The sequence below is a fragment of the Hippocampus comes genome, unplaced genomic scaffold, assembly GCF_001891065.2.
Source record: "Hippocampus comes isolate QL1 unplaced genomic scaffold, H_comes_QL1_v1.1 scaffold71, whole genome shotgun sequence".
NCBI classification, from domain to species: Eukaryota; Metazoa; Chordata; class Actinopteri; order Syngnathiformes; family Syngnathidae; genus Hippocampus; species Hippocampus comes.
The window spans coordinates 618201-646003 of NW_017805932.1; the positions used below are offsets into that span (position 1 = coordinate 618201).

General features: G+C 45.1%; 4 protein-coding genes and 1 long non-coding RNA gene across 5 annotated transcripts in view; 3 read left to right on the top strand and 2 right to left on the bottom strand.

The window, feature by feature from the left end:
• LOC109528017 (pleckstrin homology domain-containing family O member 1-A-like) overlaps positions 1-942 on the bottom strand; it is a 9818-nt gene extending 8876 nt beyond the window's left edge. Inside the window, exon 1 of the mRNA XM_019890284.1 lies at positions 309-942. Coding sequence (XP_019745843.1) covers positions 309-335 — 27 coding nt within the window. The 5' untranslated portion in view covers positions 336-942. The remainder of the gene's footprint in view (positions 1-308) is intronic.
• The window catches only part of LOC109528022 (uncharacterized), a 14701-nt gene extending 11933 nt beyond the window's left edge, over positions 1-2768 (top strand). The window contains exon 3 of the long non-coding RNA XR_002170619.1: positions 2679-2768. This is a non-coding gene — a long non-coding RNA (uncharacterized LOC109528022). The remainder of the gene's footprint in view (positions 1-2678) is intronic.
• Positions 2601-7081, bottom strand: tatdn1 (TatD DNase domain containing 1). The gene is made up of 13 exons (XM_019890287.1): positions 7001-7081; positions 6551-6649; positions 5660-5725; positions 5538-5587; positions 4825-4888; positions 4593-4739; positions 4478-4520; positions 4325-4410; positions 4222-4262; positions 3724-3800; positions 3461-3531; positions 3264-3390; positions 2601-2791 (listed from the first exon to the last, which is right to left on the bottom strand). Exons 2-13 carry the CDS (start codon positions 6636-6638, stop codon positions 2686-2688), a joined length of 966 nt encoding a protein of 321 aa, XP_019745846.1. The 5' UTR covers positions 6639-6649; positions 7001-7081; the 3' UTR covers positions 2601-2685.
• Positions 7082-7089: 8 nt separating this feature from the next.
• Positions 7090-10121, top strand: ndufb9 (NADH:ubiquinone oxidoreductase subunit B9). Its single transcript, XM_019890290.1, has 4 exons — positions 7090-7206; positions 8277-8469; positions 9101-9214; positions 9871-10121. The coding sequence occupies exons 1-4, from the start codon at positions 7118-7120 to the stop codon at positions 10000-10002; spliced, it is 528 nt and encodes a 175-aa protein (XP_019745849.1). The 5' UTR covers positions 7090-7117; the 3' UTR covers positions 10003-10121.
• Positions 10122-11502: 1381 nt separating this feature from the next.
• LOC109528029 (guanine nucleotide-binding protein G(I)/G(S)/G(T) subunit beta-3-like) lies at positions 11503-20230 on the top strand. The gene is made up of 9 exons (XM_019890296.1): positions 11503-12491; positions 14997-15088; positions 15178-15323; positions 15440-15503; positions 17653-17809; positions 18615-18681; positions 18764-18965; positions 19516-19732; positions 20031-20230. Exons 2-9 carry the CDS (start codon positions 15020-15022, stop codon positions 20135-20137), a joined length of 1029 nt encoding a protein of 342 aa, XP_019745855.1. The 5' UTR covers positions 11503-12491; positions 14997-15019; the 3' UTR covers positions 20138-20230.
• The last annotated feature ends 7573 nt before the right edge of the window (positions 20231-27803 follow it).

A 27803-nucleotide genomic window follows, 5' to 3' on the forward strand; every position in this document is an offset into this window, starting at 1 on the left:
TATATATTTTTTAGATGATGCTCGCCTCTTAGAGATGTCCCGGAGCTGCTCGCGAAAAAAAAAATCACATTATTATTCGCAACTAAATATTCAGTGACATCGCTGAATATTTAGTTGCGGTCATGACGAACTCTTCCTCGGAGGTTTGCTGTTGTAGCCGATGAAGTGGCCAGGCAAGGGACTCGGGAGCACACGAGGGATGGCGACGATGGAGGAGAGATGAAGGTCCGAACTTAGGAATGGATGTTTAATAATGATGGAGGGATGAATGTGTGGCGCACGCGCGCGATTCACGTGTGCGTTCCTACCGGTCCTGCGTGGCTGCTCTTCTTCATGCTCGCTCGCTCCGTTTCTTCTTCAGGTTCGTCTCGTTCTTCTCGGTTCGTCTGTTGTCTGATGGGTTGGAGGCGGCGTCCTGCTTGCCTGCCTGCCTGCCCACGAGCGCGCGCGTATGCGTGCGTGCGTGCGGGTGGGCAGATGCTTCCCCTCGGCGTGCACGCGCGCTTTAACCCAGATTTCCAGTGCGCGTGAAGGCGCCATCTGGCGGCGCGAGCATGCTCGCGCAGGTCTGAACAAAGACACGCGTCATATTTTTTTTAGGGGGGGTAGTATTCGTGATATTCTCAGTGAGTGTGGTTTTGAGGTGTGGCAGTAATTTGCATATTGCACTTGCTGCAATGCCAAGGCACTAAATTGAAGTGATCTCAAACGAGAGACAACCCTTGTACGACAGAGAGAGTTACACTGTCTCACCCAAAAGTGAGTGCACTCCTCATATTTTTGTAAATATCTTTAATGACATTCTTTTCATGTGACAACACTGGGAAGAAAAGACCACTTGTAGAACGGTGTAAATTAACTCGGCCCACACTATTACAGTGAGCAGAGAGCGAGTAATGAGTCCACCACACACAGAGTCGTCGGTGACGATTTACAGGTGTCACAAATGAATATAGATTATTAGAATATAGTGAATATAGATTATTGGCCAGCACCACCTCCTATAAAGTTGATCACAGTGTCTGCAAATTCGCGCAACGCCTCGTCGGGCCTTGGCAATAAGCACGGGTAGGCAGAGTTGTGATCGCCTTGCCATGACAACAGGGACGGGCGTGTCTCTGATATGACATCACACAGCTGCTCATCATCTGTGTAGACTTTAGTCCCGCGACACCAAAAAGATATTGGCGTTCTTTGCGGGGCTGTCAAAAAGAGACACCCCAAAGCTTGGAAAACTCGCCGCCGCTTTCCAACAGTGCGCACCGCCAATCATACTACACCTTAAGACCGTAAGGTTCGTAGCATGGAAGCCTGCGTCAACTTGGAGAGCATCTCAGAGATGGAGATCCTCCGTCAGGTCATCCAAGAGGTGGCCGCCCAGAACCAGAGAGATATGGAGACCCTCCGCCAGGAAGTGCAAAACGCCGTTGGCCAAACGCATCGAGATGCCAAGACGGTCCGCCAGGAAGCCAGGACCCTTCGCCAGGAGGTGCAGAAAGCTCTGGGCCCCAACTTGGCAGACGCGGACGCCCTGCGCCAGGAGATCCGCGAGCAGACCCAGAGGGACATGGATAGTCTGCGTCAAGAAGTGCTCAACATGCTGCAAAGAGACATGAAGGTTGTCCGCCAGGAGTCCAAGAGGCTCCGCCAGGAAGCGCAAAGCGTGGCCACCATGCGCCAGGAGTGGGAGGAGGTCCGCAACAACCTGTGCTCGCTGTCGGACAGGCTGAAGGCCGTGGCGGAGCATTCCGGTGCCAACGTCGGGGCCCCCAAAGCGATCCCGTGGTCGTCGGCCAGGAGGAAGCTCCGAGATACCTGCTGGGGGATCTCGCTGCCGCTGGCTATGACGCTGTGTGCCGTGTTTGGCTTTGGGATCGGCATCACACTGTCCTAGGACACCTGTCTGTGACTGCGCTGAGAGCAAGATAAATATGTTTAAAAAAAAAAAAATCCAAAAACTAACTTTGTGATTTTGTGAAACTACTGACACACCCCCTACAGTTTCTATAAATGCATTTCTTGAAAACCCACGTTTTGATTTTTTTTTTTTTTTGAAGACAGGTGAGCCATGTCATTCGGAGAGCACGTGAAAAAAAACCCATTTTAAACATTTAAACTCAAGTATTAGTTATTGTACTAAAACCAAAAAACTCCAAAAATTTCCATCCCTTTTCTATCGTGCTTACCGTCATTAGGTTTGCGGCCGAGATGGAATTTACGGATTTCAGAACAACGGTGCATAGTGACACTGGAGTGGTCGCCAACATCAGGGCACATTGACTGGTCATAAGCCACATAAATACTAACACTGGACTGATGGAGAGGTAAAATTACGGCACATGGTGACAACGGACCAGTCAATGCCAAGGCACATATCGGCCACGAGTGTTCCTACTCATCAACTCTTACAAATGACGCTCCAATACACAGCTGATACACTGCCATTAGATGGCAGCAGCAACAGCATAAAAATCCGGCACCTTTGAATTTTAGATGAGTATATTGAGCGCTCACTGTATGCTGCCGGACCAGATGGCTCCCCATCGGATCCAGTGAAGAGCGTCTTCGCGAGTTCGGTGCTGCTTGGATGCGGACTTCGATTTATGTCATTGATCATTTATTCAACAATGTCTGGTCTCCATTCCACGATTTATGTCATTGCATTGTGTTCATCTCAGCTTCCGATCATCCACTAGAAGAGAAGAAGACCCTGTTGGTGTTGCCGTAGATCCTGCTGGAAAGCTCCAAGGGGTCCTCCTCCCTTGCTGCGGCCATCACCTCCAGAACTTGTCTGTACGAGACAACTCAATGGGTCAAATCGCGGCAATGAGTCACATAAACTCCACGTCACAAGTAAGTCTCAAGTCTTGACCTTCCAACTTTCAGCCTTTGTAATAGTCCCGACAAAGTCTCTGTATGTGTGCGTTTAGAGCTTCTCCAAGACTTATTAGTATGAACGTGTGCTACACACTGGCATTTTCGTTGTAGAAACAGAAAATAATGTGAAAATGCCATGGAGAAATCAATGTATCCAAGTGACGCGAGTTTAGACAGTGGCAACGCAAGATGGCCGCTGCTGGCTTGACTTCTCACGATGGTGAGTAAGGCGGCATTAGCAGTACAGGTTATGATGTACGTCTGTGAAGCCGAGTCGAGCCTTTGACTAGTTTTAGCCACGCCAGCCCCAAATCCTAAATTTACCAATTTAAGTGTCGGAACCCAAGTCACATGACGAGTCGCCCACCCGCAGCTCTCATACTCACATGATGTGACAGGGCTCGTTCCTGTCCTTCAGGCAGTGCCCCGCCTCCCATTTCTTCTTTGTGGGGAAGGTGGTCTTGACGTATTTGAAGCCGGCGTGTGTGCTCTTGATGCCGCACCACGGAGCATCTGGCGGCCATTGGAACAACGTCAAACCAAGATGTCCGCGACAGCGTCAGCTCCACTCCAGACAACTCACCGGTTTCTATCATCAGTCGCTCGGTGGGAATGCGCTTCATGGCTTCGATGTTGGCCTCGCTTTTCAGGGAACTGAAATGGAAGGTCTTGTTAGCAGCAGGTGGTCTTTTGGACCACGAGTTGGCTTCCTTATACTCTATCACAACGAAGTGGTCGGCAGTATATGACGAGAGCAAATACTGAACAAATGATTAAATTACAGTCCCCGTACATGTGTTTTCTAAAAGCACGTGGGTCGTTGCAGACATGCCTCCTGGCTCTCACCATCCGTTGATCCCGATGTAGAGGTCCAGCTCGATAAGGGCGGCAGCCTCCTCCGCGGTCCCATCGAACGAGTGGACCTGATGAAGGGATTTGAAGGTGAACAGCGAGCAAATCCAAAGGTTTGATTGCAACTCAACTCACCTCAACTGTATTTACATTTCACTTTAAAACAACCACCGCTGGATAGAAAGTGCTGGACATGGAGCAAAAAAATAATCTATATACATCCAACAGTTAAAACAAATTAGTAACATAAAAACTAAACAGCATCTCATGCTGAGTCAAAAGCCAAAGAGTAGAACTCCAAAATCTACAGGGAGCCAGTGAAGGGACGCCAGAGTAGGAGTTGTGTGCTCCCTCTTACGAATACTAGTCAAGAGGTGAGCAGCAGCATTTTGGAACAACTGGAGATGCTTGATGGAGGATTCAGTTTTCTTTTCATTGAAATTCAAGATAGTCAGTGCCACACATCTCGCCCTTGAAGACACATTCACTCACCACGCCTCCTACGCATCGGTCTCGATTCTTCCTCATGATGTCTGCAACCCAAGAAGGCGGTCAGATCGTGCGAGACGTGACTGGAGCGGACTTTGTGACTCACCCACGAAGTCCTGATGGGAGTTGCGGCAGTGGAGGAACATGGGAAGCTTGCTCTCCTCAGCCAGGTCAAACTGCATCTCGAAGTATCTGTGACATATGACAGACAACAGACACTATAAGAAACATGGGGGGTGGAAACATGTCCTGCACTTACTTGAGTTGCGTCTCTTTGGGGCAAAATTCCAACCGGTCAAAATCTACAAAAACAACAAACCCAATTCAAGTCATTGACAAAACGTTTCCTGACAAACTTGTGGCCATCGACTTGCCTAGTCCGCACTCTCCGATGGCGACCACTTTGGTTCGGTTGTCCGCCGCCAGACGCTGTAGGCGGGCCAGATACTCGGAGGGGCCGGCGCCCTCCTCGAATTGGCCGCAGCGGGTTGGATGGCAACCCACCGTGCAATAGAAGCTGTCTGCGCTCGGCCCAGGAAAAAAAAAAAATCACTCCAAGTAAAACTCCCCCCCACTAAAAAAGACTGCGGCAGTCGCCACACTTACCTCTGCTGTGGGCCAGTTTGACGGCCTCCTCGCTGTCCTCCAGGCTTCCTCCGGTGATCACAAACTGCACACCAGACACACCATCGCATTTACTCAGTTGTTACATTTCACGAGTCGTTTATTTTATCTGAGCATTTGCATTATCAAGATTCCGCTAATATTTGTTGCATTCATTTACGTCTTGTTCCCATGACAACTGACGGGAGAAAGACACATGGTGCGTCATGCTTATGGGCTTCAACTATGGTTGTGCCCACACAAAGTGGCTGGAGTGGGTCCAGGTTTGGTCACGTTCGGATTACCGGTAGTGTCAATTCTTGTGACATCCCTATTCTCAAATCTGAGATGATGATAGCGCCGTGTTAACAGCAGACAATGCTTCGTGCTGCTGCTCGGAACCGTGTCATCCCTGGCCTGGCTGCTCCCACCACGACAGAAGAGATCTGTCAGTTTTGTGCATTCGGCCCCATCCTCGATTAAGTTTTTTTTTGGTTTGTTTTTTGGAGTCTGTTTATCTGCACCACACATATCCTTTTCTGGTGCTTTCTGTTTTTTAAGCATTTTTGCAATTGCAATGTCCTCTAACCTTGGGTCAACCGCGGCAACTTTAAATTTAAAAAAAAAAAAAAGTTTGACCACAAGAGGACCCATGGGTTGAGAAAACCCACCAACCCGACGTCATCTATACCATTGCCGAGCGAGAAGCGCGTCACCTTTTGGACGCCCGCGTCAACGGCTCTGTCGATGACATCATGGAAGTCGTCTGCGGGAACACAACGCGGCATCAAGTGGAAGCCATGCCTTCGACGTGGCGGACGGAGGAAAATGCTCTCACCTTGGTGCTTGCGCTTGCCTCTGTAGAGCCCATGGAACACAGGGTCTGTCAGGTTCACGCCAATGTCTGATTTTTGGACACAGAATTATAACATAGGGGAATTATCTGGTTTGAAAATGAGTACCGGTAATTTATTTACTATAGGGCTGCAACTAACTATTGTTTCAATAATCAATTAATATGTTATTATTATAATTTTTTTTAATTCAGAATCAGAATCGCCTTTATTGTCATTGTATAGAATACAACTAAATTTGGTTGCCACTCCTTAGTGCATTTCGTAAAAGTTCAATGACTAACTGAAAGAAACATTTATTTACATCCCTTTATTCAAAAACAGGGCATCTCAAACTGACGATGCACAAAATGTCCAAATAATATAAATAGATTCAGATTTATTTACTTAGGTCCGTTTTACTGCAATTTAATTGGCAATACTTTTGCATTGGTTCAGTATTTAAATGCATTTCCTTCCCTAAAAATAAAAAGGCAGAGTTGTTCAAACTGGCTCCCAGTATTATATCTTCTCCTTCGGAATAAAACCTCTGACTTGTTTTTAAAGAACACATATAACTACTACATTACTGCATTTTGACGTCATGATGGTTGGAACTACTTGGAATTTTGTTTTCTGGCACTTGGTGTAAAAAGTTGCACAACCACTACACTAGAGCATCATTATTTGACTAACTCTACTTGAGATTTCTCCTTGCGAAAAGTAAATGCGGTGATTCAATCAAGCTAGGTTATTTTGAAACCATGTAGTACGTGCCATTGGAGCGGAGGGAGACTCTTGGCATTAGCTCAGGCCCGATAAATGACTTCAAACATAATCACAATGTGGAGTTTTTTTTTTATTATTCATAAAATGATGATTAACATGTGCCTTACCGATTAATTTGTGCCGGGCCATTATTGACAGAGTTGAACGAGTCCTGCTTGAGAAGAACAGACATGCAGCCTTCATCCGGAGTGTCATTTGACATTACCTTAAGTCTCACAAAAGAGGAGCTCAATTTACTGAAATGGCCACCACAATTATCTCAAGTATTGTACAGTACAAGTAAAAATATGTATTTCTGTATTTGAGCACATATCAGAGGATGTACTTTGTTTTTCAGGCCTCATGGCTCAGGTGGTAGAGTGAGTGTCCCCCAACTCGATCCCCCCCAGCTCTTGTGACCATGTTGAAGTGTATTTGAGTTTAAACAAAAAATAAACCACCCACAAATACAAAAACTAAACTTTAAAATGAAAAAGTGAAAATAAAACGTAGTTAGAGAAATGGCAAAACAAACCTAATTAGAATAAGGAGCTCAAAACGTGCGTGTTTGTTTCCAGGATTACGGTGAAAACGTGTGACGTCTCCCGATCCGAGTATGCCGTGCGCGGCGCTCGACTGGAAGGTGACATTAAAGGAAGGCAAAGCGAACGGCAAGCTAGCAAGTCAGCAGGAGGATGGCCGCGGCTTACCTCAGCCACCAGCAGAAAGTGCTGCGACTCTACAAGAAATCGCTGCGCCATCTCGAGTCGTGGTGCATCTTTCGGTGAGGCACGCACACTGGGAAACATTTTCACGACGACACGGGGCCAAGCTAACCGCTAAGCTAACAGCTGAGCTAACAGCTAGCCAGGTTTGAGAGCGCCCCCTCTAAAGAGGTCAATTTCACTTGAACGCGTTTGTTGTTGATTAATGTGCCAGTTTTGAAAATATGAACAACGAATAAGGTTGAACGGAATTTGTATCTAAGTTGAGAAATTTCCATTTGAAATCAAAGATAACGTGAACTGTAAGACGAACTGTGAATAGTCAGTAATAGTTTTATTCACTCAGTCTTGATGGTTTGAATTCCATCATACCTTGTTATCACTGGAAAGAACTCGGTTGCTCAAAATGGTTTCGTTTAATGTCATTCAAGCATCAAATTTTCTACTCATTGCACACAAGGCCACTTAAAAGTTTTTAACCTTTACTGGAAACGTATGTAATGTAAAAAAAAAAAGACAATCTAGTTCTTAATACCTAAATAACAAAATTTGTGACGGGGGTGTTGAAAAAAATGTCTGCAAAAAAAAAATCCAGGAAAAAGTTGTGATGCTTTAACGTAAATCCTAATGTGAGTGAAAAATGAACTCTCATGAGAAGTCGTGTGCCCAATGACAAAAGTTATGTATGGCAAAAAAATTGAGACTCTGAGCAAAAACTGAGAACATACAAAAAAACGTCATGTATGATGTTTAACTCATTCACTCCCAAAGACATATTTGTCTTTTCACACTCCACACGTTCAACCCCAGATACTTTTTTTTTCTTCATTTTTTCCAAGACTTAGGATAAAAAAAGGGGTCTAGAATTGGCTGGTACTGAATGAGTAAAAAAAAGCCTTTAAACATCTGTATTGCAGTATTATGTCGTTTTTCACAAAATTGCAACTTTATTCAATTCAACGTTGTGTTCATCCAAACTATGCCATTTTATTAATTAAAAAAGGGGGGGAAAGCCTTATTGTGTACATATAGTATGAAATGCCATAGCCGGGCTAGCGAAAATTAGGATTGATGTTATCGGAAGCCCGAAAAAGCAAAATGGTTGTTGTCTATGTGTGTGCGACTTCAGGGATAAGTACCGCTTCTACGCATGCTTGCTGCGTGCCCGCTTCGATGCCAACAAAAGCGAGAAGGACATGGTAAAGGCTACTAAAATGCTGAAGGCTGGCGAGGAGGAGTTCTGGGACAGGCAGCATCCGCAGCCCTACATCTTCCCCGACTCGCCCGGCGGGACCTCCTACGAGCGCTACGAGTGCTACAAGGTCACTGCACCCTTTTTAACACGCTTGTTCACTCTGTTGCCCCAAAGAAACTCCCCCACCCTCCTAAATGACATGTTTTTAATGAGGAAAAATATTGGATAAAAAGTCAGGACATTTTTAAACTTTTTGGGGGAGTACTCACAGATACCGAGTACCGATACTGGGAGCAGTTTTGACAGATCCAATTTCAACAAACACAATGACAGATAATTGTGATTTTCTTTCTTTCTGACTCCTATGATGATTTGCTGACAGTTTTGTTTTCTCGGTGGGCAATTCCTGTACCTTCTGCTCAGTAGCTACCCATTAACTCATGGAATATACATCATATATTGAGGATGTACCTCATGTTTTGCATTCTCCTGAGCAAATCCCTGAAATATTTCCTTTAGCCAACTTGTAATGCTCAAAATCATCATTCGGACATTTTCATAGCCAAGTCTTTTTTTTTTTTTTTTTTTTTTTTTTTTGTGAACAATGTTCGTTACTGCCCTCCGGTGGATCGTGTGGGAACAACATCCATATTGCCAATATGGTCTCAGTCTATTTGATCAGCATTTGGAAATAGTTTGATGTGGTTGTGGACAGCAAACGGCGAAATGTGTTTGAATGTCGCACTTTGTGGAGGCAGCTGCCCGAGTGGGTCCTGGAGCACTGGCACCCGTCGGAGAAGGCCGCCTACCCCGATTACTTCGCCAAGAGGGAGCAGTGGAAGAAGTTGAGGGCGCTCAGCTGGGATAAAGAGGTGAGCCCCTGTCTTGCGCTTTCGTGTCACTGCCTCGATGAGACGGTACGCTGGCCAGCCGCAAATATTCATTCCATAAAAGGCAACCAATTGCAAGTAAATATGAGGGGATTCTCACCTGTCAATAAAAGGAACCTCTAAAAAAGCAGGTACCCCTGTAGCTGAGAGCCAATGAAAATTGGCAGCGTGTCAGGTAAGTTTGACATCCCCAAAGGAAGAAAGGCACTCCGAACCGCAATGCGTCATTCCCAGACTAAAAGGCCCAGTCAGGTTGGTTTCCAACTGCTGAGCGCAAACAAACCAGATGCTAATGCTAGCCTTCTGCCAGTGGCGACATTTGCTCCCACAGAAGGCAGAGCGCAGGCGTTGCTGTTGAAAATAAGTCATTGCTTGCTCCAATGATTGTCATGAGGTGAAGTTATTTTTGCCAAATGCCAAAACTTGTGCTGTCAATACAGTGCATACATCCTCATTTTTGTGACGCCGATGAATAGAACGCAGCAACACTGCACAGCTTGCTGCTTCTGAGTCGGTCCATTATCATTTTTGGGGAGGCGATTCGTTGTCCCACATGGCCCAAGCAAAGCGAACTCGGTCCGGAGCCAATAAGCACAGGAAAAAAAATAAACCTTCCCGCCCCCGCTGTGACTTTGCAGGTGGCTCAGCTGCAGGCCGAGACTCCGGCCGACGGGCCCAAGTCGGAAGCCCTCCCCCCAGCCCGCAAGGAGGACGACCTGCCGCCTCTATGGTGGCAGTATGTCACCCGCCCCAGGGAACGGCCCACATAAACGCCCCACCTGCTGTTAACTTGACATCCAGAAGAACAATTGACTTTGGGCGGCGGAGAAGACCACCTGCGCGACTTATTACCTGTCTTCAATACCCCTCAATAAACATGAGAAATAAATGGTGTCGCTCTCGTTTTTGACGTGGCCAATGTGTCTTCTGCACATCAAAATATTTTTTTGTCCACTACGTCACAAATGCAAAGCTTTTTAAACCATAAAATTAAAAAAATAAAATAAAAAAGAAACCCCTCACAAATACATAGGTGTCAAAAACAATGTCAAGAACCACAAACCAAATCAACAACTTGATCAAAAACCATTAAAGACCAAGTCCAGATCAGAGTGTCAAAAAGCAAATAAACGTACAAATTTGGAAAGATGTAAAGAAACCAAGTCCACAACCAAAACTACAACTCTGTCAAAAACATAGAATGGATAGAATGTCTCAAAAAACGAGGCCAGTTCCAAATCTAGAATCATGTCAAAAATGATTCACTACCAAGTCAAGAACTGTTTCAAGGATAAAGTCACAAAGCGACTCGATAACCAAGTCAAAGACTGGAAAAAAACAAATAGAGAAGCCAATTAAAATATGCTTAAAAGAACAGGTGTCAAACTCAATGCCCGGGGGCCAGATCCGGCCCACCATGTCATTTTATGTGGCCCGTGAAAGCAAATCGTGTGTGGCAACTTCCATGACTCTTGCTCAAATCTGAACCGAAATGTTAAATTGTAAATTGTCATATGCGACAAAAATGCGTTTGACACCCCTGGCCTAAAGAAACAAAAACCAGCACTGAGACAAGAATATGAGCCAAAACTGTTGTCTACCAAATTAGTAACCAATGAAAAAAAAAAAAACAAGGAAAGAACCAACCCAAGAACCATGTTTAAAAAAAAAAAAAAAAAAACACGGGAGAGGAGAATGGCTTTGCCTTCCTGTTGTTCCAATGATGCAGCTGGAAGTCACGTGATCTTGCATCCTGCCATAGTTCATCTAAACACCACCGCAGTTCACCTTATGATGTCATCCAAACTCGCTCCACAATGATGATTTGTACCTAGTGGACCGAAATAGTTCCCTGCCCCAAATTGCTTTTTTTTCTCCAGTCAGCAGGGTGAAGTGAAGGATTCCAAAAGCAGCGACTGCCACAATGAACTGGTAGTCACCTAATGTCAGGGTACATCGTAACAACGGAGCGCTCGCGGAATCGATTAGCTGCGTTCGCAATCATTCATCCTCCCCGACTGTCAATCATGATACGGACGTGTTGATGCAGCGCTTGTTTCGGGATTTCCAAATCAATCAGTGAAGTGACTTGTAAGGCCGAGCTAGTTCCTCCAAGATAGAAAATGCTCCTTCCTCCATCGTCAAAACTTGTTTGGAACACTCGTCGTCCTTGCTGAACGACTTGGGTTACACTCCCAGATGCCTTTCTCGGGTTCCCTGGTCCCCGCAAGTACTGATCCACTTGGTCTTGACGCATGTCCCCCCCCCCCACCATCCCCCCAACGTAAGCCCCTAATGAGATTGGCCGTCCCCGGATATCCCATTAGATGGTGATTAAGCGGGCTCAGCTCGTTAGCGCGAACAAACCCACACATTCGCTGGCAGAGATTTAGGACCCTCTGAAAAACCGCCGGCAAATATTTTTCATCCTGTTTTGTCTGACCGTGGAAGGCGATGCTCTGGACTGGTCGCCGGCCAATGACAGAAGAGATGAGGCAAACATTGCGCTGATCCCAAAATGATGCGCACATTAGTGTCACTCCAGACCAAACCCTTCATCGATGGCAATGTCAAATCTTGTTTGTCAATTATTATCAAAACATGCCCTGACATGATGTGGCGACCAGTCAATATTTGACTGTCTCCACCCTGAGATTGACTGTCCATTGTCTACATGTGCCTTGACATTGACAAGACGACCAGGCAGTTTGTTTGCTTCCTGACAACGACCAGTCAATTGTTGGTCTGTATGGACTCTTGACATTGGTTGGCGACCCATCGTGGGCGTCCCCTGCCTCTCACCCAAAGTCAGATGGTATCGGCTCCAGCTCTCCCTTTTGTTTTTTGCATTCTGGTCCCCTCATGTTTTTTTTTCCCGCCATGGCTTGTCTTGCACTTTCCCCGGCGACCCATCCTCTCCCATTTGTCCACTTCCTCAGCCGCTCTCATTGGGCGACCCGATAACCTGATTTTCTCCCCAATCGGTTTAGCCTCCTCGCCACGCTCGCTCGCTTGCTCACTTGCTCTGGCTGGCTCCCTTCTCTCTATTTCCATCTTTGAGCTTTATCCCTTCATCTCTGATCTCCTTCATCCGCCGCAATCCTCATCGGCGCCAGGAGAGCGGAGGAGGACTTGCGCACCGGCGACCAGTCAGTGGGGGGAGCGCCTCAGAGAGCAGCAGAAGCAGCAGCAGCAGCAGCAGCAGCAGCACCTTGGGATTGTGACGTGCCCACCAAAGGAACGGACGTGTGAAAGACAGGTGAGCGTCCGTCCGTTTGGGATTTGGGACTTGCTGCCAGTGAGAAGTTATGCACAGTTTGGGCCTTTTGATGCTTGCAGGGTTCTTCTAATTTATCATCTGCCGTGTAAACTGGCGTGCAAATTTGTCGGGAAAGAAAAACATCGGTGGTCGAACTCCATGCCCGCGCTAGTAATCCATAAATTTTTTCCGTCCAAGTCATAATCCAATGACACGATGCAACATTTTTGTGGTTTCACTTTCATAAACCCACCGAGGGAAGGCGTTAACTCCAAAGTGGCCCGTGACAAAAATGAGATCTGTGATCTGTTTTGCACGGAGATTTGACAATCTCCTCATTGGCTTTCTCTCTGTCTTTCATTCCAGTACACAAAAAGTCTTTTTTCCCCCATTTTCAATTTTTAGCTATCTTCTCGTAGATGACATTTCTTCAGTTGTCTTGCCTCCTGATCCCACCCAGAGGTAAAGAGCAGCCGGTAATCGGATGACGGGAGATTTGAGCTCTCAAGCTTCCCGTAAAAGATCTCCTGAGGGATTTCGCCCAGGCACCCTCATCCTTTTCGGCGCGCTGCCCCGCTCGTATCTTCCACACGGCGGCTGGTTTTGGTCGCCCTTCACCCCTCGCCCCCAAGCCCTCCGGAATTCACGCTCCATGATAGGATGCTGATTAGCATTAGCAACAAGCCAATAAACTCGCCGTGCACGTGAAATGAGTTCAACTCATTCACTCCCAAAAGACGTTTTTAAACGTCTTTCAGACTTGGTCTAGGATTGGCTGGTACTGAATGAGTCCGGCGCCTGTTTCCCGATTTAAATAAACTAAAACTAGCTCAAACCTTTTTGTAAAAAGGTTGGCTTTGTGTTTCTCGGCCCTCAAGAGCACAAAACGGTTCTGATTGTCACTATATGTTGCTGGCAAAGATTGAAACCAGATTCTTTTGAGATCGGAGACAGACATGGCTGTCATCTGTTGCAATGTCATGACACCAAGCTTCCTGGTCGGCGTCCTTCACAGGCGCTTGCTTGTCGTCAGACCATTAACAGCATTAGGCGGGATTACGTCCCATCGTGTCCGTGTCTAATCTTTCACATTCAAAGGTGTTCTGGGTCAGAGCATCTAGGCCACGGCTGAAGTGATCTTTGGACCGTCTTGTACTGGACTGGGCCCAAACGAAGGTTAGCATTCTGACTGATTCAGATTGGCAAAAATCCGCATCTCACTTTGGCGATGGGGACTTGAGTCATTGGGACTTCGCCGCTCTTTGGATGACGTGTGACTTGACTCGGGACTTGACTCGATTTGGGACATGATTATCAATTGACCCGAATGGTCTTCTCTCAAGATGAAGACCCGATACTGCCGACTGCAGGTAAGACTGCATTAAGGTCACTTGGCCTGACTTTGCCCAAGACAAAATGATGCGGAACTCATTTGAGACTTGGACTGAGTTGACTTTTCGTAGGAATTGCGCTAGACAACATCACTTGGAACTTTTTGGAAACCTGAAACTTACTTGAGTCTTGCACATGTATCTTTTTTTTTTGCTCTCCCATGCAGCGTTAACAGATTTATTTTGAAATCCAACCTTGGCCTCTTTCATATGTGGATAGAAAGTCTGCAGTATGAACGGTCATCCATACACGTCCGACCTACCGTATTGGCCTGAATATAAGACGGTGTTTTTTGCATTGAAATAAGACTGAAAAAGTGGGGGTCGTCTTATATTCGAGGTCTATACATTATACCCATTCGTGGCGCTAGATGCCGCCAGATATCATTGAAGCAAATGCTGAACTTGACTCCCCAGGCCAAAGCGAACCCCTGTCACGAAAAATAAAAATAGCGGTAGCATGAAGAAGAAAAATAAAAAATAGCGGCAAGAAAGAAAGAAGGGAAACATAGCGACAATCTGGAGAAAAGTGAGTCAAAGATCGGCCAGGTTAACCGGCAGCTGAGGAGAAGTTATGGTGTAAACTTCAAGATGCTTTTTCTCTCAAATATATTGTTATAATCATTTGTTTTAGATGTACTGTCATGATTTTCTGTATAAAAATTAATTTGATGGTCAGAAAGTCTTTTTTCAAACTTGAGTCTTGAAAAAGAGGCGGTCGTCTTATAATCAGGGCCGTCTTATATTCGGGCCAATACGGTATATGCCATCAAAAGCCCGATATGCGCTCCTTGCAGGTGGGAGGGCGACTACTGAGAATAATCGTCCCTGGATCTACATTGTCTTGAGTAACAGTGTTGACTTGACATTTGACTTGGATTTAGAAAAAAAAAAAATCTTCATCCCCTGCAGTGTGGACCGAGCCTTAATTTCCTTCTGCCTTGGGTCATTTCTGACTTGACCCTATTTCTGTTCTCAATTCAAGGGACCGTCCCAATGCAGTCTCACCTAAAGTCTCTTGTATTCACATAAAAAATAAAAAAATAAAAAGAGAGACTTGTGAATCCAATCTCTAATTTGGCGTTGACTTTTTAATTTCGGTCTTTGTTTGCAGTTTCATTACAGTTTCCTGTCGCCATGGCAGCCGAGAAAGCTGAGATGGATGCGTTGAAAAAGGAGTGCGACGGGCTCCGGGCCAAGATTGAGGTGAGTGAGTGCCGAAATCCGCCCCCATCCCCTCAAAAAAGAAACAAAACTGACAGCTGCGACTAATTGGTGAAACTCTTGCGTACCAGGCGGCGCGCAAGGCTGTCAACGACACCACCATGACATCGGCGGCGGGCAGCGTGGCCTCGGTGGGTCGCGTTCAGCTCAAGCAGAGGAAGACGCTCAAAGGTCACCTGGCCAAAATCTACGCCATGCACTGGTCAGCTGACTCCAGGTGAGTGACGCTGACGGGCGCCCCGGGAAAAGTCCACACGGCGAGCGAGTGCGACCTTGACTTATCCATTAAGTGGCCTGGATGGAGCAGTTTTTGCACTTTGGTGTGCCCAACAGGCAAATGGTGAGCGCGTCGCAGGATGGCAAACTTCTGGTGTGGGACACTTTCACAGGGAACAAGGTGAGTCGCAAACACAGAGACCTGACAAACAACATGCGTGTCAGAACTTTCTTAGATGATTACCGTATTGGCCTGAATATAAGACGGTGCACACACCCAGCATGGAGCGAATTTAGGAGAATAAATTTGATTTCAGACAGGCCTACACAGGGACATTTAAAAACACAACTGAAAAAAAATATTTGTAGGTTCAAAACAAAAGCACTCCCATAATAACATTGTGCTGTACATACCGTATTGGCCCGAATATAAGACGGTGTTTTTTGCATTGAAATAAGACTGAAAAAGTGGGGGGCGTCTCATATTCAGGGTCTAGACATTATACCCATTCTAGACACTAGATGGCGCCAGATATCATTGAAACGAATGCTGAACTTGACTCCCCAGGCCAAAGTGAACCCCTGTCACGAAGAATAAAATAAAAATAGCGGCAGCACGAAGAAGAAAAATAAAAAATAGCGGCAAGGAAGAAAAGAGAAGAAAATAATAGAAGAGATAACAGAAAATGGAGAAACGTAGTGACAATCTGGAGAAAAGTGGGTCGAAGATCGGCCAGGTTAACCGGCAGCTGAGGAGAAGTTATGATGTCATTTACATTTCAAAAACCAGAAGCCATTCATTTACGAATGTGATTGCACTTTAGTTTACATATTTAAATGTTCAGATATTAAGATTTGAATGAGGCAAAATAACATCCTTTTTCTCTCAAATATATTGTTACCATCATTTGTTTCAGATGTACTGTAATTATTTGTATAAAAATTAATTTGGTGTTCAAAAAGTCTTTTTTCAAACTTGAGTCTTGAAAAAGAGGGGGTCGTCTTATAATCAGGGCCGTCTTATATTCGGGCCAATACGGTATTCAGAAGAATCAGAATCAGATTTCTTGGCCATGTAGGCAAGAAACACACAAGTAATTTACTTCCCGGTTACAACCCGTTCAGAGGAACATCGACAAGACAGCAATAATCAACATGGGGGAGACGGAACGAGTTTAGCCCCCCGATATCTTAGACCTGAAAGGAAAACAGTCGGGAAGAGGAGGGAAAAAATCGATTGGCTCCTAACCATTCTCTCAATTGGAGGGTGGTTTGAGCCAGAGGGGGGAAAAAAACCCTCAGCACATACAGCGTACATTTAAAAACACAGTACAACAATTCTCAAGACTTAACATAGATACAGGGAAGACTTTGACATTGCCGCTGCAAGGCCAAGACCTTATCAGTCACAGGCTTGGGGGAGTAAGGAGAGGAAAATAAGGAGATAGGACTTGTGCGCATGTGCTTTTCCATCCAGGGGAAGTCCGGATCACAACTGTTTTGGGAACAGGATGTCTACCGTTTCAGACAGCCTTGAATATCTTTGAGCATGTGACTCTCCGTTGTTATTATTATAATTGTTATTCTTATAATTATTACGACTAGAGAAAAAAAAATGAGGGCAGATTTGGAATCGCATCTCGCTTTAAAAAACAAAAAAAAAATCCAAATTTGTTGACCAGTCTGATTAGTTGTAGATTTCCTGCTAAATTATCGCACCTGTACCGTAAAGCTATTTACTATTCTAAGCGACTCTCCATTTATGGATTGTGGAAAGAAAACCCGACTTGAGCATGCGGAGAACACGCCAACTTCGCACATGAGGGCCGCAGCCCCAATTCCAACCCTGGAACCTCCGAGCTGTGATGCAGACGAGCTATCCACTAGCATACTGTGCTGCCTGCTATGAAGTATTGCTTCCTGTATTGAGATGGATTCAAGAAGGCAAACCAAGACCCCTTAAGATCTCCTGTTTGATTTTCTAACTTTCTTGCTGCTTTATGACTCGAGCAATATTTGACTCACACAATATTTGAGCAACTCTGGTCACACTTTGTCCCGTCAACGGTTTTGGGCAAATCATCGGCACAGGGTTTGACTCAGGGATCCATTTTTGGAAACCGGACTGGACTCCAGCATTTCATACCGAACGGAACTAATTTCTTGCTCTGATCTTATTGATTCCAAAAACTGCGCTACTCGTCGTGATGGCCTCTGATTAATGGACTCTCGTCATTTGTCGAGAAAGAGACTTTGAATTTTTTTATGTGGTGTAGGCGGCGCCATTGGAACGGCCGGCAGGCAGTGTGATCTTGTATTTGCTCTTCCAGCTGGTGGCCGTCCCGCTCAAGTCGGCCTGGGTAATGAGCGTGGCCTTTGCGCCCTCCGGAAACCTGGTGGCCAGCGGGGGTCTGGACAACATCTGCACAGTCTACAACATCAAGGCGGCCAGTCCCAAGACCCTGCGGGAACTGGACGCGCACACAGGTGACAAACGACACTTGGCAGCACGAACGCGTGAGCCAGCCACTCCTATTTTTTGGATTTCACAGGGAAAGCTTTGAATACGTGTGATTGTCCCGTCTCCATTCTGCATTGACACCTTCAGCATTTTTGAACATAAACAACGGACTGCCCGCTATCAGGGTCAAAATAGCATGTTTTTTTTGTTTTTTTTTAATCAGTTACTTTTTATTTTGCATTGGCTGTTCTTTATTAAATTCAACTCGTTTCAATTTGTTTTTCGCGCAACTTTTGTTTTTTCCCGATCCATTGTTTGAATTGTGTTTTTTAGTATTAGTTTCCGTATTAGTTGTAGGTTGTTTTTATTTTAATGGAGTACAGTATGTTTTTTTTAAATAGATTATATGTTGAATATAAGGGTAAAAAACCCCCTAAAATAAATAAATAAATAAAAAATGGTCTTTAAGTATCCTGTAAAAAACAAACTACAATTCTCAAGTAAGCGTTTGACTTTGCTTCTTCTGTATTGAATAAATAAATAATTGTTTAAAGTCAACCCCGAAAGACCCTGTATGATTGCTATTAACTGACGAAGATGAAAACGGACATTTACACGACTTTTTTTTGTTTGTTTTTAAAAAGCATTTCCACTTTTATTCAATTGTGTGAATGAAAAGTTTATTATTATTATTTTTTTTTCCAATTTGACATTTCGTTATTTCGTTAGTTTTCGTGAACTATACTAATCGTGGTCGTTAGTCATTGGTGAGGCACATAAACAATGAAACGGTCTCCCCAACAAGCTAACCAAGCACTTTTGGTCGCCAAGGCTACCTGTCCTGCTGCCGCTTCCTGAGTGACACGGAGATCCTGACGGCCTCCGGCGACACCACCTGGTCAGCTCGCACACGTTCCAGCACACCGACCTCTGCCACCTCGTAACTTCCCGTCTTGCTCTTTGCTCTGCCCGCCCGCCAGCTGCCTGTGGGACCTGGAGACGGGCAAGCAGAAGGTGGTGTTCACCAACCACATCGGCGACTGCATGTCTCTGGCGCTGTCCCCGGACATGAACACGTTCATCTCGGGTGCCTGCGACTCGCTGGCCAAGCTCTGGGACGTCCGGGAAGGCGTCTGCAAGCAGACCTTCATCGGACACACCAGCGACATCAACGCCATCGCTGTGAGAATGCGCGCGCCCTCGCCACAATTCAGTACTGCAACCGGAGGGACCTACAAAAATATCAACGGGCCTTGAGCGCAGCGATCATGTTAAAAAAAAAAAAAAAAAAAAAAAATTTAAACATGGTGGCGCTAGAAGCCATTGACGTTTGCAAATGGTGGTGGCCCACTGAATTTAAGACATTAAAGGCATGAATAGCTTCCATGCAAGTTGCACATTTGACAATGCTTTCACAAGTGAAATGCGCATCTCACAAATAACACTGTCTGTTTTGCTGGCTGCTGTTACGTGAGTGCAAAAAAGAATAATCTGGTGCGTCACAGATCCCTCCTGGTGTATTGCGACATCATGGCATATCAATTTGTCTACATCCTCTCGCTTGATGCTAACATAACACACACATACAAAAAAAAGGGAATTAGCATCATTATTATAATCTTAAAACTTTGGAAAATGCTCCTATGAGGCACGTGGAGCAGCAATGCATACAAACAGCATGTGACAGTACTCCGCGACCAATCATTCGCCATCATCTACCACCCACCTGCAGTTCTTCCAGAGCGGCAACGCCATCATCACGGGCTCGGACGATTGCACCTGCAAGATGTACGACCTGCGCGCCGACCAGGAAGTGATCGGCTACCAGGACAGCAGCCTGAATGCCGGCGTCACGTCTCTGGCTCTCTCCAACTCGGGTCGCCTCATCTTCGCCGGCTACGATGACTTCAATTGCCATATTTGGGATTCTCTCAAGGGAGAGAAAGTCGGTGAGTCCAGCGGTAACAAGGCCAGCCGGTAGTCCGGGTGCGTTTGCACAGGTCCATAACCGTTCCATTGCAAACTCCATCCTCTGAAAAATTCTGCGGCCGAGGAATAACAACCAATCACGACAATTGATTTGACACATCGCCGCCCCGTCTTCTTTTTCTGCTTGGTTGTTATTTCTCAAATAGTGGCTGGGAAAAAAAATACAAAAAAAACTTCAAACTCTCAAGAGTGACGTCCCCCCTCCAGGCTAGTGGGTGTGTGATTGGCTTTTGCGTTTTCTCTGGTCTCTCCACGCAGGCGTTCTGTCCGGACACGACAACCGCGTGAGCTGCACCGGCGTTCCCGAGGATGGCATGGGCGTCTGCACGGGATCGTGGGACAGCTTCCTCAAACTCTGGAATTGAGAGCATCCGGGGCGGGAGAACCATCGGGAGAGGGAAGAGAAAACAATCCCCCCCAAAAAACACACACACGCACACACACACACACACACGCACGCACACACGCACGCACGCACGCACGCACACACGCACACACACACATACAGAAGGCTTCATGTTGTTTTCAGGAGGTTTCATCACGTGCGTCCTCTCTCTCTCTCTCTTGTCTGGTCCTCATCCAATTATGCAAAATTAAACAAAGATGGTCAGGAAGGTAGCAAGATGGCCACCAAGTATCCGCCAGCAATGAAGACATGATTAAAAGTCTAGCGTGCACCACACTACAGTCCACATGTTTTTAAGCACATTAAAATGATTTGACAATTAAATAAATAAAAAAAGAAGAAGAAATGATTGCTAATGAACAAAGTGTAGGAATGCAGATGTGTTTTTATGGTGACAGGTCACGTTAACTAGACCTGCACTTGTATGTATATAGTATGTACTAGATGCTTTTATTTCTAATTGATTGTCATCAATTCCCTGTTTGTTTGTTTTCTGGAGTGCACGTGGAGAAGTCATCCTGGAGGCACCTCCCCCTCCTCACTTGACTGTGCAGATCCATATGTTGATTGATAAATGTGACATAACATAAAATGTACGCAGATGATCGAAGGCTCGAGTCGGGCCTGCTGTGAACCACCCGTAACTGCATTTTCTAGTACTTTGACCCGTCCGTGTGCAGGTCTTCTGTAAAAACAAACTTTCTAATAAATGTAGAATTCTGCATGAATGGCAGCCTATGTGTGCGTGTGTGTCAACAAAAGAGAAAGGTTTCTCCGATTTGCAAAAGACAAAAGCCGGGAGCACGTCTGCTCAATTGGATTGAGTCACCCCCGTCAGCAACTCTGAGGAGGTGCATTTTGTTTGCTTCTTGTTGCACATGTTCCAAATGCGCCACAAATTAGGAGCGTGACAGGAGAAACCACAAAAGAGTTTATTATCTGTTCAATGTAGTCAGGAGTGATCAACTGAAATGCACCTCCGCTCATCTTGCCCGTAAATCACTGAAATTTAGAACCCCAAAACTTCCACCCTCAAGTGTGACCTGTGGCACGTACAAACAGCCTTGACCAAGACTGCATCATTTGTAATAATTACTTGCCATTGCTTTCCATTTCAATGTGTTAGCGCTTCCATTGAAGCATTATTTATGAAAACAACAGTAGTTCCTGCATAATTATATCGGTGATTTTTATCCCCCCCCCCCAAGTTTGTGGCACTTCCTGGAGGCTGTTCAAAATTTTAATTTTGTCTAAATGACAGAAATTATCAACCACTAGGAGCGCCGGAGAGGCCTCCCGGCGCCAATCACAGGCCGGGGGGCGGGATTTATGCAGGGGTGGTGGAAAGCAAAGAAAAAACGTGGATGTAAACAGGGAAAGAGCCAGTCCGGAGCCGCATTTATTTCTGTTGCTCCGTACGTCTCTCTTTTCCAAAATTGTGAACAGCGACCACCAATGTTAGCATAATAAAGAAATGTCTATTTTTCAAGTGTTTTTTTTTTAATGTGTAGCCCTTTTGGCAAATGCAAATAGTTTATCACCTTTAGTGTAGTACCGCGTTTTGCCACAATATTCCAGGCAGCATTGAGCTCAACTGCAAGCGATGTAGCACCAGTAAAGAAGAAGAGGCAGATGAAGTGCTATTCCCACTACGCCGAGTGAACGTCTGCCCCCTATGTGTGTGTTCAAGTAGCACTTATTTGAATGCTTCGAATTACCCGAACATTGATGCTAATTCCCGGTAGCCCGCTGATGGCTTTTCTCGTTCTACGTTCAAATTAAGCTAATGCAAGTGTGTTGTTTGATAGTTTGGTTGAATTTTTCTGACTCGCATCAATCCTCTCTCTCTTAAAAAAAAAAAATGTCGGCTTGGTTCCAATAAACTTAAGGAGAAAGTGACAAACAGCTACCGTGAATGCTTTGCCTCTTATCTGGAGACTTTTGCTTTGAGTTTCCTCCGTGATGTTATATGAGAGTCACTCTCATCCACCAATTCCAATTAACGCGTTGACGTTGTCATTGCTTATAATGGATGTGCAACTTGATGAGTCACGGCATGGTCAGGTGCACTCGTATGGAGGAGAGTCAGAGCCCAACTTGTGATTTTTGAAGTCAACTCGCCGCTCGGCTAACTTTCTCGTCTGGTCCCGCTCGTCCGTTCCAGAAGAAAGTAGCACGAGGGCACTTTTAAGACATTTGGCAAAAGAGAAGCAAACATCCAAACTCTTTATGTGTTCCCACACCGGCACAATGGAACCAACGCCAGAAGGAAAAACACGCAGCAGACCTCAAGAAGAAGAAGCTGTTGGTGAGTTCAAGACAAAATGGCGCCTGCCCTTAATTGCTTGGTAATTTTGGGCCACTCGTCCCACATCTCCAACCTGCTCTCACAATGTTCTCCAAATAAGATGTAAAGTGTGCTCGCTTCAAACTGTTGCGCTGTCGCTCCAAGTTGGACCTACTGTAAAACCGGCACATGGTACAAAGGAGAATTGAATGTCGTTTTGAAACCACCAAAAAACAGATTCCTATCAATTTGCCCAAAACTTACACCAGCTTAATGTTTGACGTCATGTGAAATGCCAATGACAGGCTGAAAACAGCTGCTCCCTGAACCCCCCCGTGGAGCTCGCTGAGATGGAGTTGAGCTTTTCCCGCTGCCTAAGCTTTGTATAATTCAACGTTTTTCCCTTTAGTGGGCCGCCGTTTATTTTCCCTCTGGCATAGAGTTGTGATTGGGCTGCCGTTTATTTTTCCCTCCGGCATGGAGTTGTGACTTGCTGAACGTGGCGTGGCGGAACGCCGCTAATGTTTTATGAATGAAATGTGTTTTGTGCTTTGAATGTGTTGGCAGGGCCACTTTGCAGGCCGGTGTGTTGCTTGTTCAGCATCAAGGCCCGCAAAGTGGCCCCCATTTGCTTTTGCATGCGTGTGCAACTTGATGTTCTAAAAGGTGTTGCTGCAATGCGCCCCGAGCGCTGTATTGGGTTTTTTTTCCCCTAATAACAGCTATGTCGATGTTTTTTATTTTTGTCGTTGCATTTCATTTTGCATCCATAATTTTAGTCCATGTTTTTAATAACATTTACAGACATGGTCTTTTAAAATAGTCCACGCAAATATAATACATTGTAAGGAGAGCAAGAGCAATGGATAAGGCCAAATTATTGCAGAGCGTTCGTGTACTCACCCCCCCCCCCACCAAAAAAAAAAAACCTGAAACAAACCAATAATCTTGGCCAATGATGGATATGATAGAAGTGACACGGAGTCGTTGCTTTCTGCAGCTCTGGGAAAAAAAAAAAGAGGATTGGACAAATTATCTTCAGCAAAAATGGCGCTCCCTCTTTTTTTTTTCCAAACAAAATAGTGCACCTCCTTTCGGTTTCAGCAGTACACCCAAAATAAATGGGAGGGGGGGGGGCAAAACCAACTAGTTCTCAATCCAGCCGTAGGGGAAAGCAGCTTCGTTATGAACTGCACCACAAAAATCTGCAAAGTATCCTGAAACTCTGTGATGAAGCGGGTTTACCGTCTCATTATGAACCAAATCATATTTCGTTGTTCCACGTAAAATAATCACCTGCAGCTCCAAGACTCGCCTGCATGCCGTCAAAAGCCATCGTTTAAAAATGACGAGACAAAACTGTGGAGCGGAGGGTCACCCGCTTCAGATCAGATGCAGCTACCGGTGGTGCTTCTCCTCCCGCTCCAAAGTGTCACGACAAGACAGCAGCGGCCTGGTGCTGCTCTGCAGGGAGCCTTGGCGTTCTGCTTTGAGGAGCTGACACCAAATGTCAACACGTTGCCGCTTCCAATTAGTGGTACTCGTACACGCAGCCCACCCAGCACAACGGGCAGGCCACAAGGGAACAATTGACATTTGAGCCCAACCGCACACACGCGTGCACGTCGGCAGGATCTTTTCACGCCACAGGGTTCAAATGCCTTTGGAGTCTTATTTCATTTGCTGTATTCTTGCGTCGCTCTGAAGCTAGCCACGATTTATAATCCGATTTATTTTGCCTCTATGATTTCATTGATTTTTTTTTTTTTTTTTTTAATGAATGGTTTGTTGTGCTTTATTTGGTGTTGTTTCGGATTTGAACAATTTCAAGCAAACTTGATTCAAAACACGCACTCCCTTTCACCATCCAAATAGCAGCCATTACAAAAAAAGAATCATCGTAGATGGGCTTAACGTAAATTGCCGTTGATTTGACACAAATTAGAAACTTCAAGCAGCTTATGCTGGAACAGCAACATAGACAAACAAAGCTTGCGGCAATTCTCACAGTCAGAAAAAAACTATGCAAATAATGACAATATTTGAACAATTCAATAACTCAGAAATATCAACAAAGGCAGGTTTTAAAACATGAATAAAAATGAATCACAATAATTTAAAAAAACACAAATTAATGGCTATTATGTTTCCCATGGAACTCCCCCCCACCCCCAAATAAAAATGAAGAAGCAGTAGATCGGTGGCTGGGGGGGGGGGGGAAATTGTGAATAAGGGCGAGGTTATCCCCAAAAATTCACAAATAATTGAAACTCATAATTGCAGGAAGAAAAAAAGAGGTCTAAAAAATATATATATATAAACCCCCCCCCCCAAAAAAAAAAAAAAAAAAAAATATCCCCCCCCAAAAAAAAACAAGGCATCAGGGAAAAAAAACATGACGGAGTTCTGTAAAAAATAAAAAAGTATAGGTCCCCCACCCCCAATTTAATTGTGAATTAAAGCTCGCTATATCCATCCATCTATTTTCTAATCTGTTTATCCTCAGGAGTGTCGCGGAATCGAACCCTGCACTGTGAGGCAGACATACTAACCAATTGTCCACCGTGCCACCCACGTTTGCTATAATTGACAGGAAAAATGTCGAAGGTGAAAAGGTGAACCAACAATCTCCTCCAGCCAATTGTCTTCTCTGCCAAATTACCAACATGGGGTCTAACCTGCCTCAGTGGAGAGTTACGGCTCGTGGCGTGCAGGTTTTACATGGTTTGCAAAAAAAAAAAAAAGAGAGACCTCAAGTCAAATACAAATAAAATGTTAAAAAAAAAAAGTCGGGGGTGAAGAAGGCTGCGTGTGTTATCCATTGCCAGCATTTGCATGGAGCCGTCCCTCCTGGCGGCAGTCAGTTCACATGCGTTTCCATGGTGACGGCAGCAGCAGCAGCAGGAGAAAGGCTGCCGGGTCACATGTGGGCCGGTTGGCCTCCTCCTCCTCCAATCCATGCTCCTGCGTACTCACAGTGGTGCCAAGCATATATTTGCTTACTTACACGTCCTCACTGTACTTAACCCCTTTCATGCGCCAATAATGATAACCTGAAACCCGATAACATGTTAAGCTGTCCACTTTAGTAACCGCTGTCCCCGAAAGGGGTTATGTACATTTTTCAGGTACCTTTAGATTTTTTTTTTATTTTTTTAATGTTGTTGACGACTTTTTACATTTACTCCTACCTATATTTGAAGAGATTTCTGTACTTTCCACCCTCTGTCAAAGTAGGAGTTTTTCTTTTTGTATTTTAAATTTTTTTCTTTTTTTATTTTAAATCTCGACAGATGATGACAGGAAAGAAAAAAAAAAAGGTAGTTGTCAGTTTCTCAGGCAACCGGTCAAAAATGTGTATTGTATGTCATTGACTAGTTGGCACAAGAGTTGACCTTGTCCATATGTACTTAAGTAGGAGCGTCCATAGTTGAACCATCTCGTGATTTATCGGCGCCAGTCTTCAGCCGTTGATCTTTGGGGATTATTTGGTAAACTCGGTCATGAGGTTGAGTTTCGATTTCAGACTCGACTTTAGAACGATGCCAATGTGAAATTCTTTTTCACATCTTTTGACTTTGAAGCGATGTGATTGCGAAATGTTTAACTCCTACCTTGCACCCTGTAACCTGATAACATGATAAGCTGTCCAGTGTAGTGACCGCTGTCCCCGTAAGGGTTCAGGCGCATGGTGGCCCTTTGCAGTGAGGTGACGTTTGTGATTTGAGGGAGTCAAATTTTGCTTCCTGTCAACCTACAAGTTGTTCTTTGGCTCGAGAGAAATTGTCTCAGATGGCTGCTCTGCGTTCGTCTTTGACGACCGGCAGAAAAACAGCAGACAAAAATTCTCCACTGTTGCATTTTTGCCATTGAGGCGGGCGCGGCCAGTCTCAAATCTCATCCGTGAAGGGATACAAACAAAACCATTGGTCATGAATACGCGTCGGTCGGCTGAGCGGGCCGCCGTTGTCATGGTAACTGATGACAGCGCTTTTTGGGTCTGCCAAAGAATGAATGTCAACATATGCGGCAATTGGATTGGAAGCAAACTTTTCATTGTGCCAAAAGAAATTGTTCTCATCTTTAGATTGCTCGATGACCTCGTGATGGTCAACGTTCTTGATACATATCCGTAGATATACACACACGTGTATAAAAACAACGTATCTGCAGTCATGTAATTTGAACATTGCATTCTTTATGTTCAAGATCTTTTTTTTTTTCCCTAAACTTTTTTTTTTCCCTAATACAGGCAGGTTGTGATCAGCAGCCATCCCGTTACCTCTGCATCCTGCATCCTCGACGCCTAATTTTCCCGCCATTCGCACAGTTCCAGTTAAACCTCGGTTTTCGAACGGTTCCTCGGGTAGACGAGGAAGTGACGCTTCCTCGTTTCGCGTTCCATGGTGAACAGACGTGTTCAATCGAAATAGTTTTTTTTTTTTTTTTTTTTTAAGAGCGTGGTTTCGGTTTTCAAACAAATCGGTTTTTGAACAGCCTTCTGGAACGGATTATGGTCGAAAACCGAGGTATGACTGTAATGTGCGTTTTTGGGATGCAAGGAAATTTCTTAGTAAAAAAAAAAAAAAAAACTACGGTAAATCTTTTTCCAGCAACGATCGCAGTTTGACAATCGCCGCCATTGCTATTTTGATATCACGTTAAGTAATCTTGCGTGACGAGATTTCTGTTCTCGGGAGGCGAGATTGGCGAGATGGGCCTTCGCTTCATGGAAAGCAGACGATTGCTAAGTTGTGTAACGTTAAAACAAGTGTTGCGAACAAGTGTTGCGAAAGTTTATTGCGGAGATATGAACTCAAAGACTGAACCATGGGATGAAATAAGAACCTATTTCTCAGCAAATCTTGTATGCCTGAATTATGAACATTTTTGCGGCATTTGTTTATAAGAAATAAACCTACAGTGAAACTCCTCTAGAACGAAACCTGCATGGGCGAAAATACCCCCTTATGTGAAAAAATCTTCATGCATTAACACAATTCCCATTCTCCTGCCCCCCATACGACGAAAAACCCCCTGTTGCGTTATACGAAATCATTTTGTCTGCTCCAGCCTCGCGAAGACATTCACTACAACGAAGTCTTATCCAACAGCGACCTCTACTGCTTCGTTCAAAAAAAGGAAACAGCAACCACCACACTGGTTTACATAGTGAACGATGTTTATTTCGGTCACAGCTGCGAGTTTCCTGGACCCAACATACTCATAGCTGCTCTGCCATTGGCTTGCCGAGCATCATCTTGGCCTCCGATTGGCCAAGAGGGACCTCACTGTCTATGTGTGGAGATACTGAAGCTAGGTCCGTAGAAGATAGAGG

Bases quoted from the DNA above. Each gene is read 5' to 3' on its own strand.
- tatdn1 (XM_019890287.1), bottom strand. From the start codon at position 6,638: ATGACACTCCGGATGAAGGCTGCATGTCTGTTCTTCTCAAGCAGGACT. The intron at 5,726-6,550 runs GTAAGGCACATG...TCCAAAAATCAG, and splicing joins GGCCCGGCACAAATTAATCG to ACATTGGCGTGAACCTGACA. The intron at 4,740-4,824 runs GTAAGTGTGGCG...GGCCGAGCGCAG, and splicing joins CAAACTGGCCCACAGCAGAG to ACAGCTTCTATTGCACGGTG.
- ndufb9 (XM_019890290.1), top strand. From the start codon at position 7,118: ATGGCCGCGGCTTACCTCAGCCACCAGCAGAAAGTGCTGCGACTCTAC. The intron at 8,470-9,100 runs GTCACTGCACCC...TTGTGGAGGCAG, and splicing joins AGCGCTACGAGTGCTACAAG to CTGCCCGAGTGGGTCCTGGA. The intron at 9,215-9,870 runs GTGAGCCCCTGT...GTGACTTTGCAG, and splicing joins CGCTCAGCTGGGATAAAGAG to GTGGCTCAGCTGCAGGCCGA.
- LOC109528029 (XM_019890296.1), top strand. From the start codon at position 15,020: ATGGCAGCCGAGAAAGCTGAGATGGATGCGTTGAAAAAGGAGTGCGAC. The intron at 18,966-19,515 runs GTGAGAATGCGC...ACCCACCTGCAG, and splicing joins GCGACATCAACGCCATCGCT to TTCTTCCAGAGCGGCAACGC. The intron at 19,733-20,030 runs GTGAGTCCAGCG...CTCTCCACGCAG, and splicing joins TCTCAAGGGAGAGAAAGTCG to GCGTTCTGTCCGGACACGAC.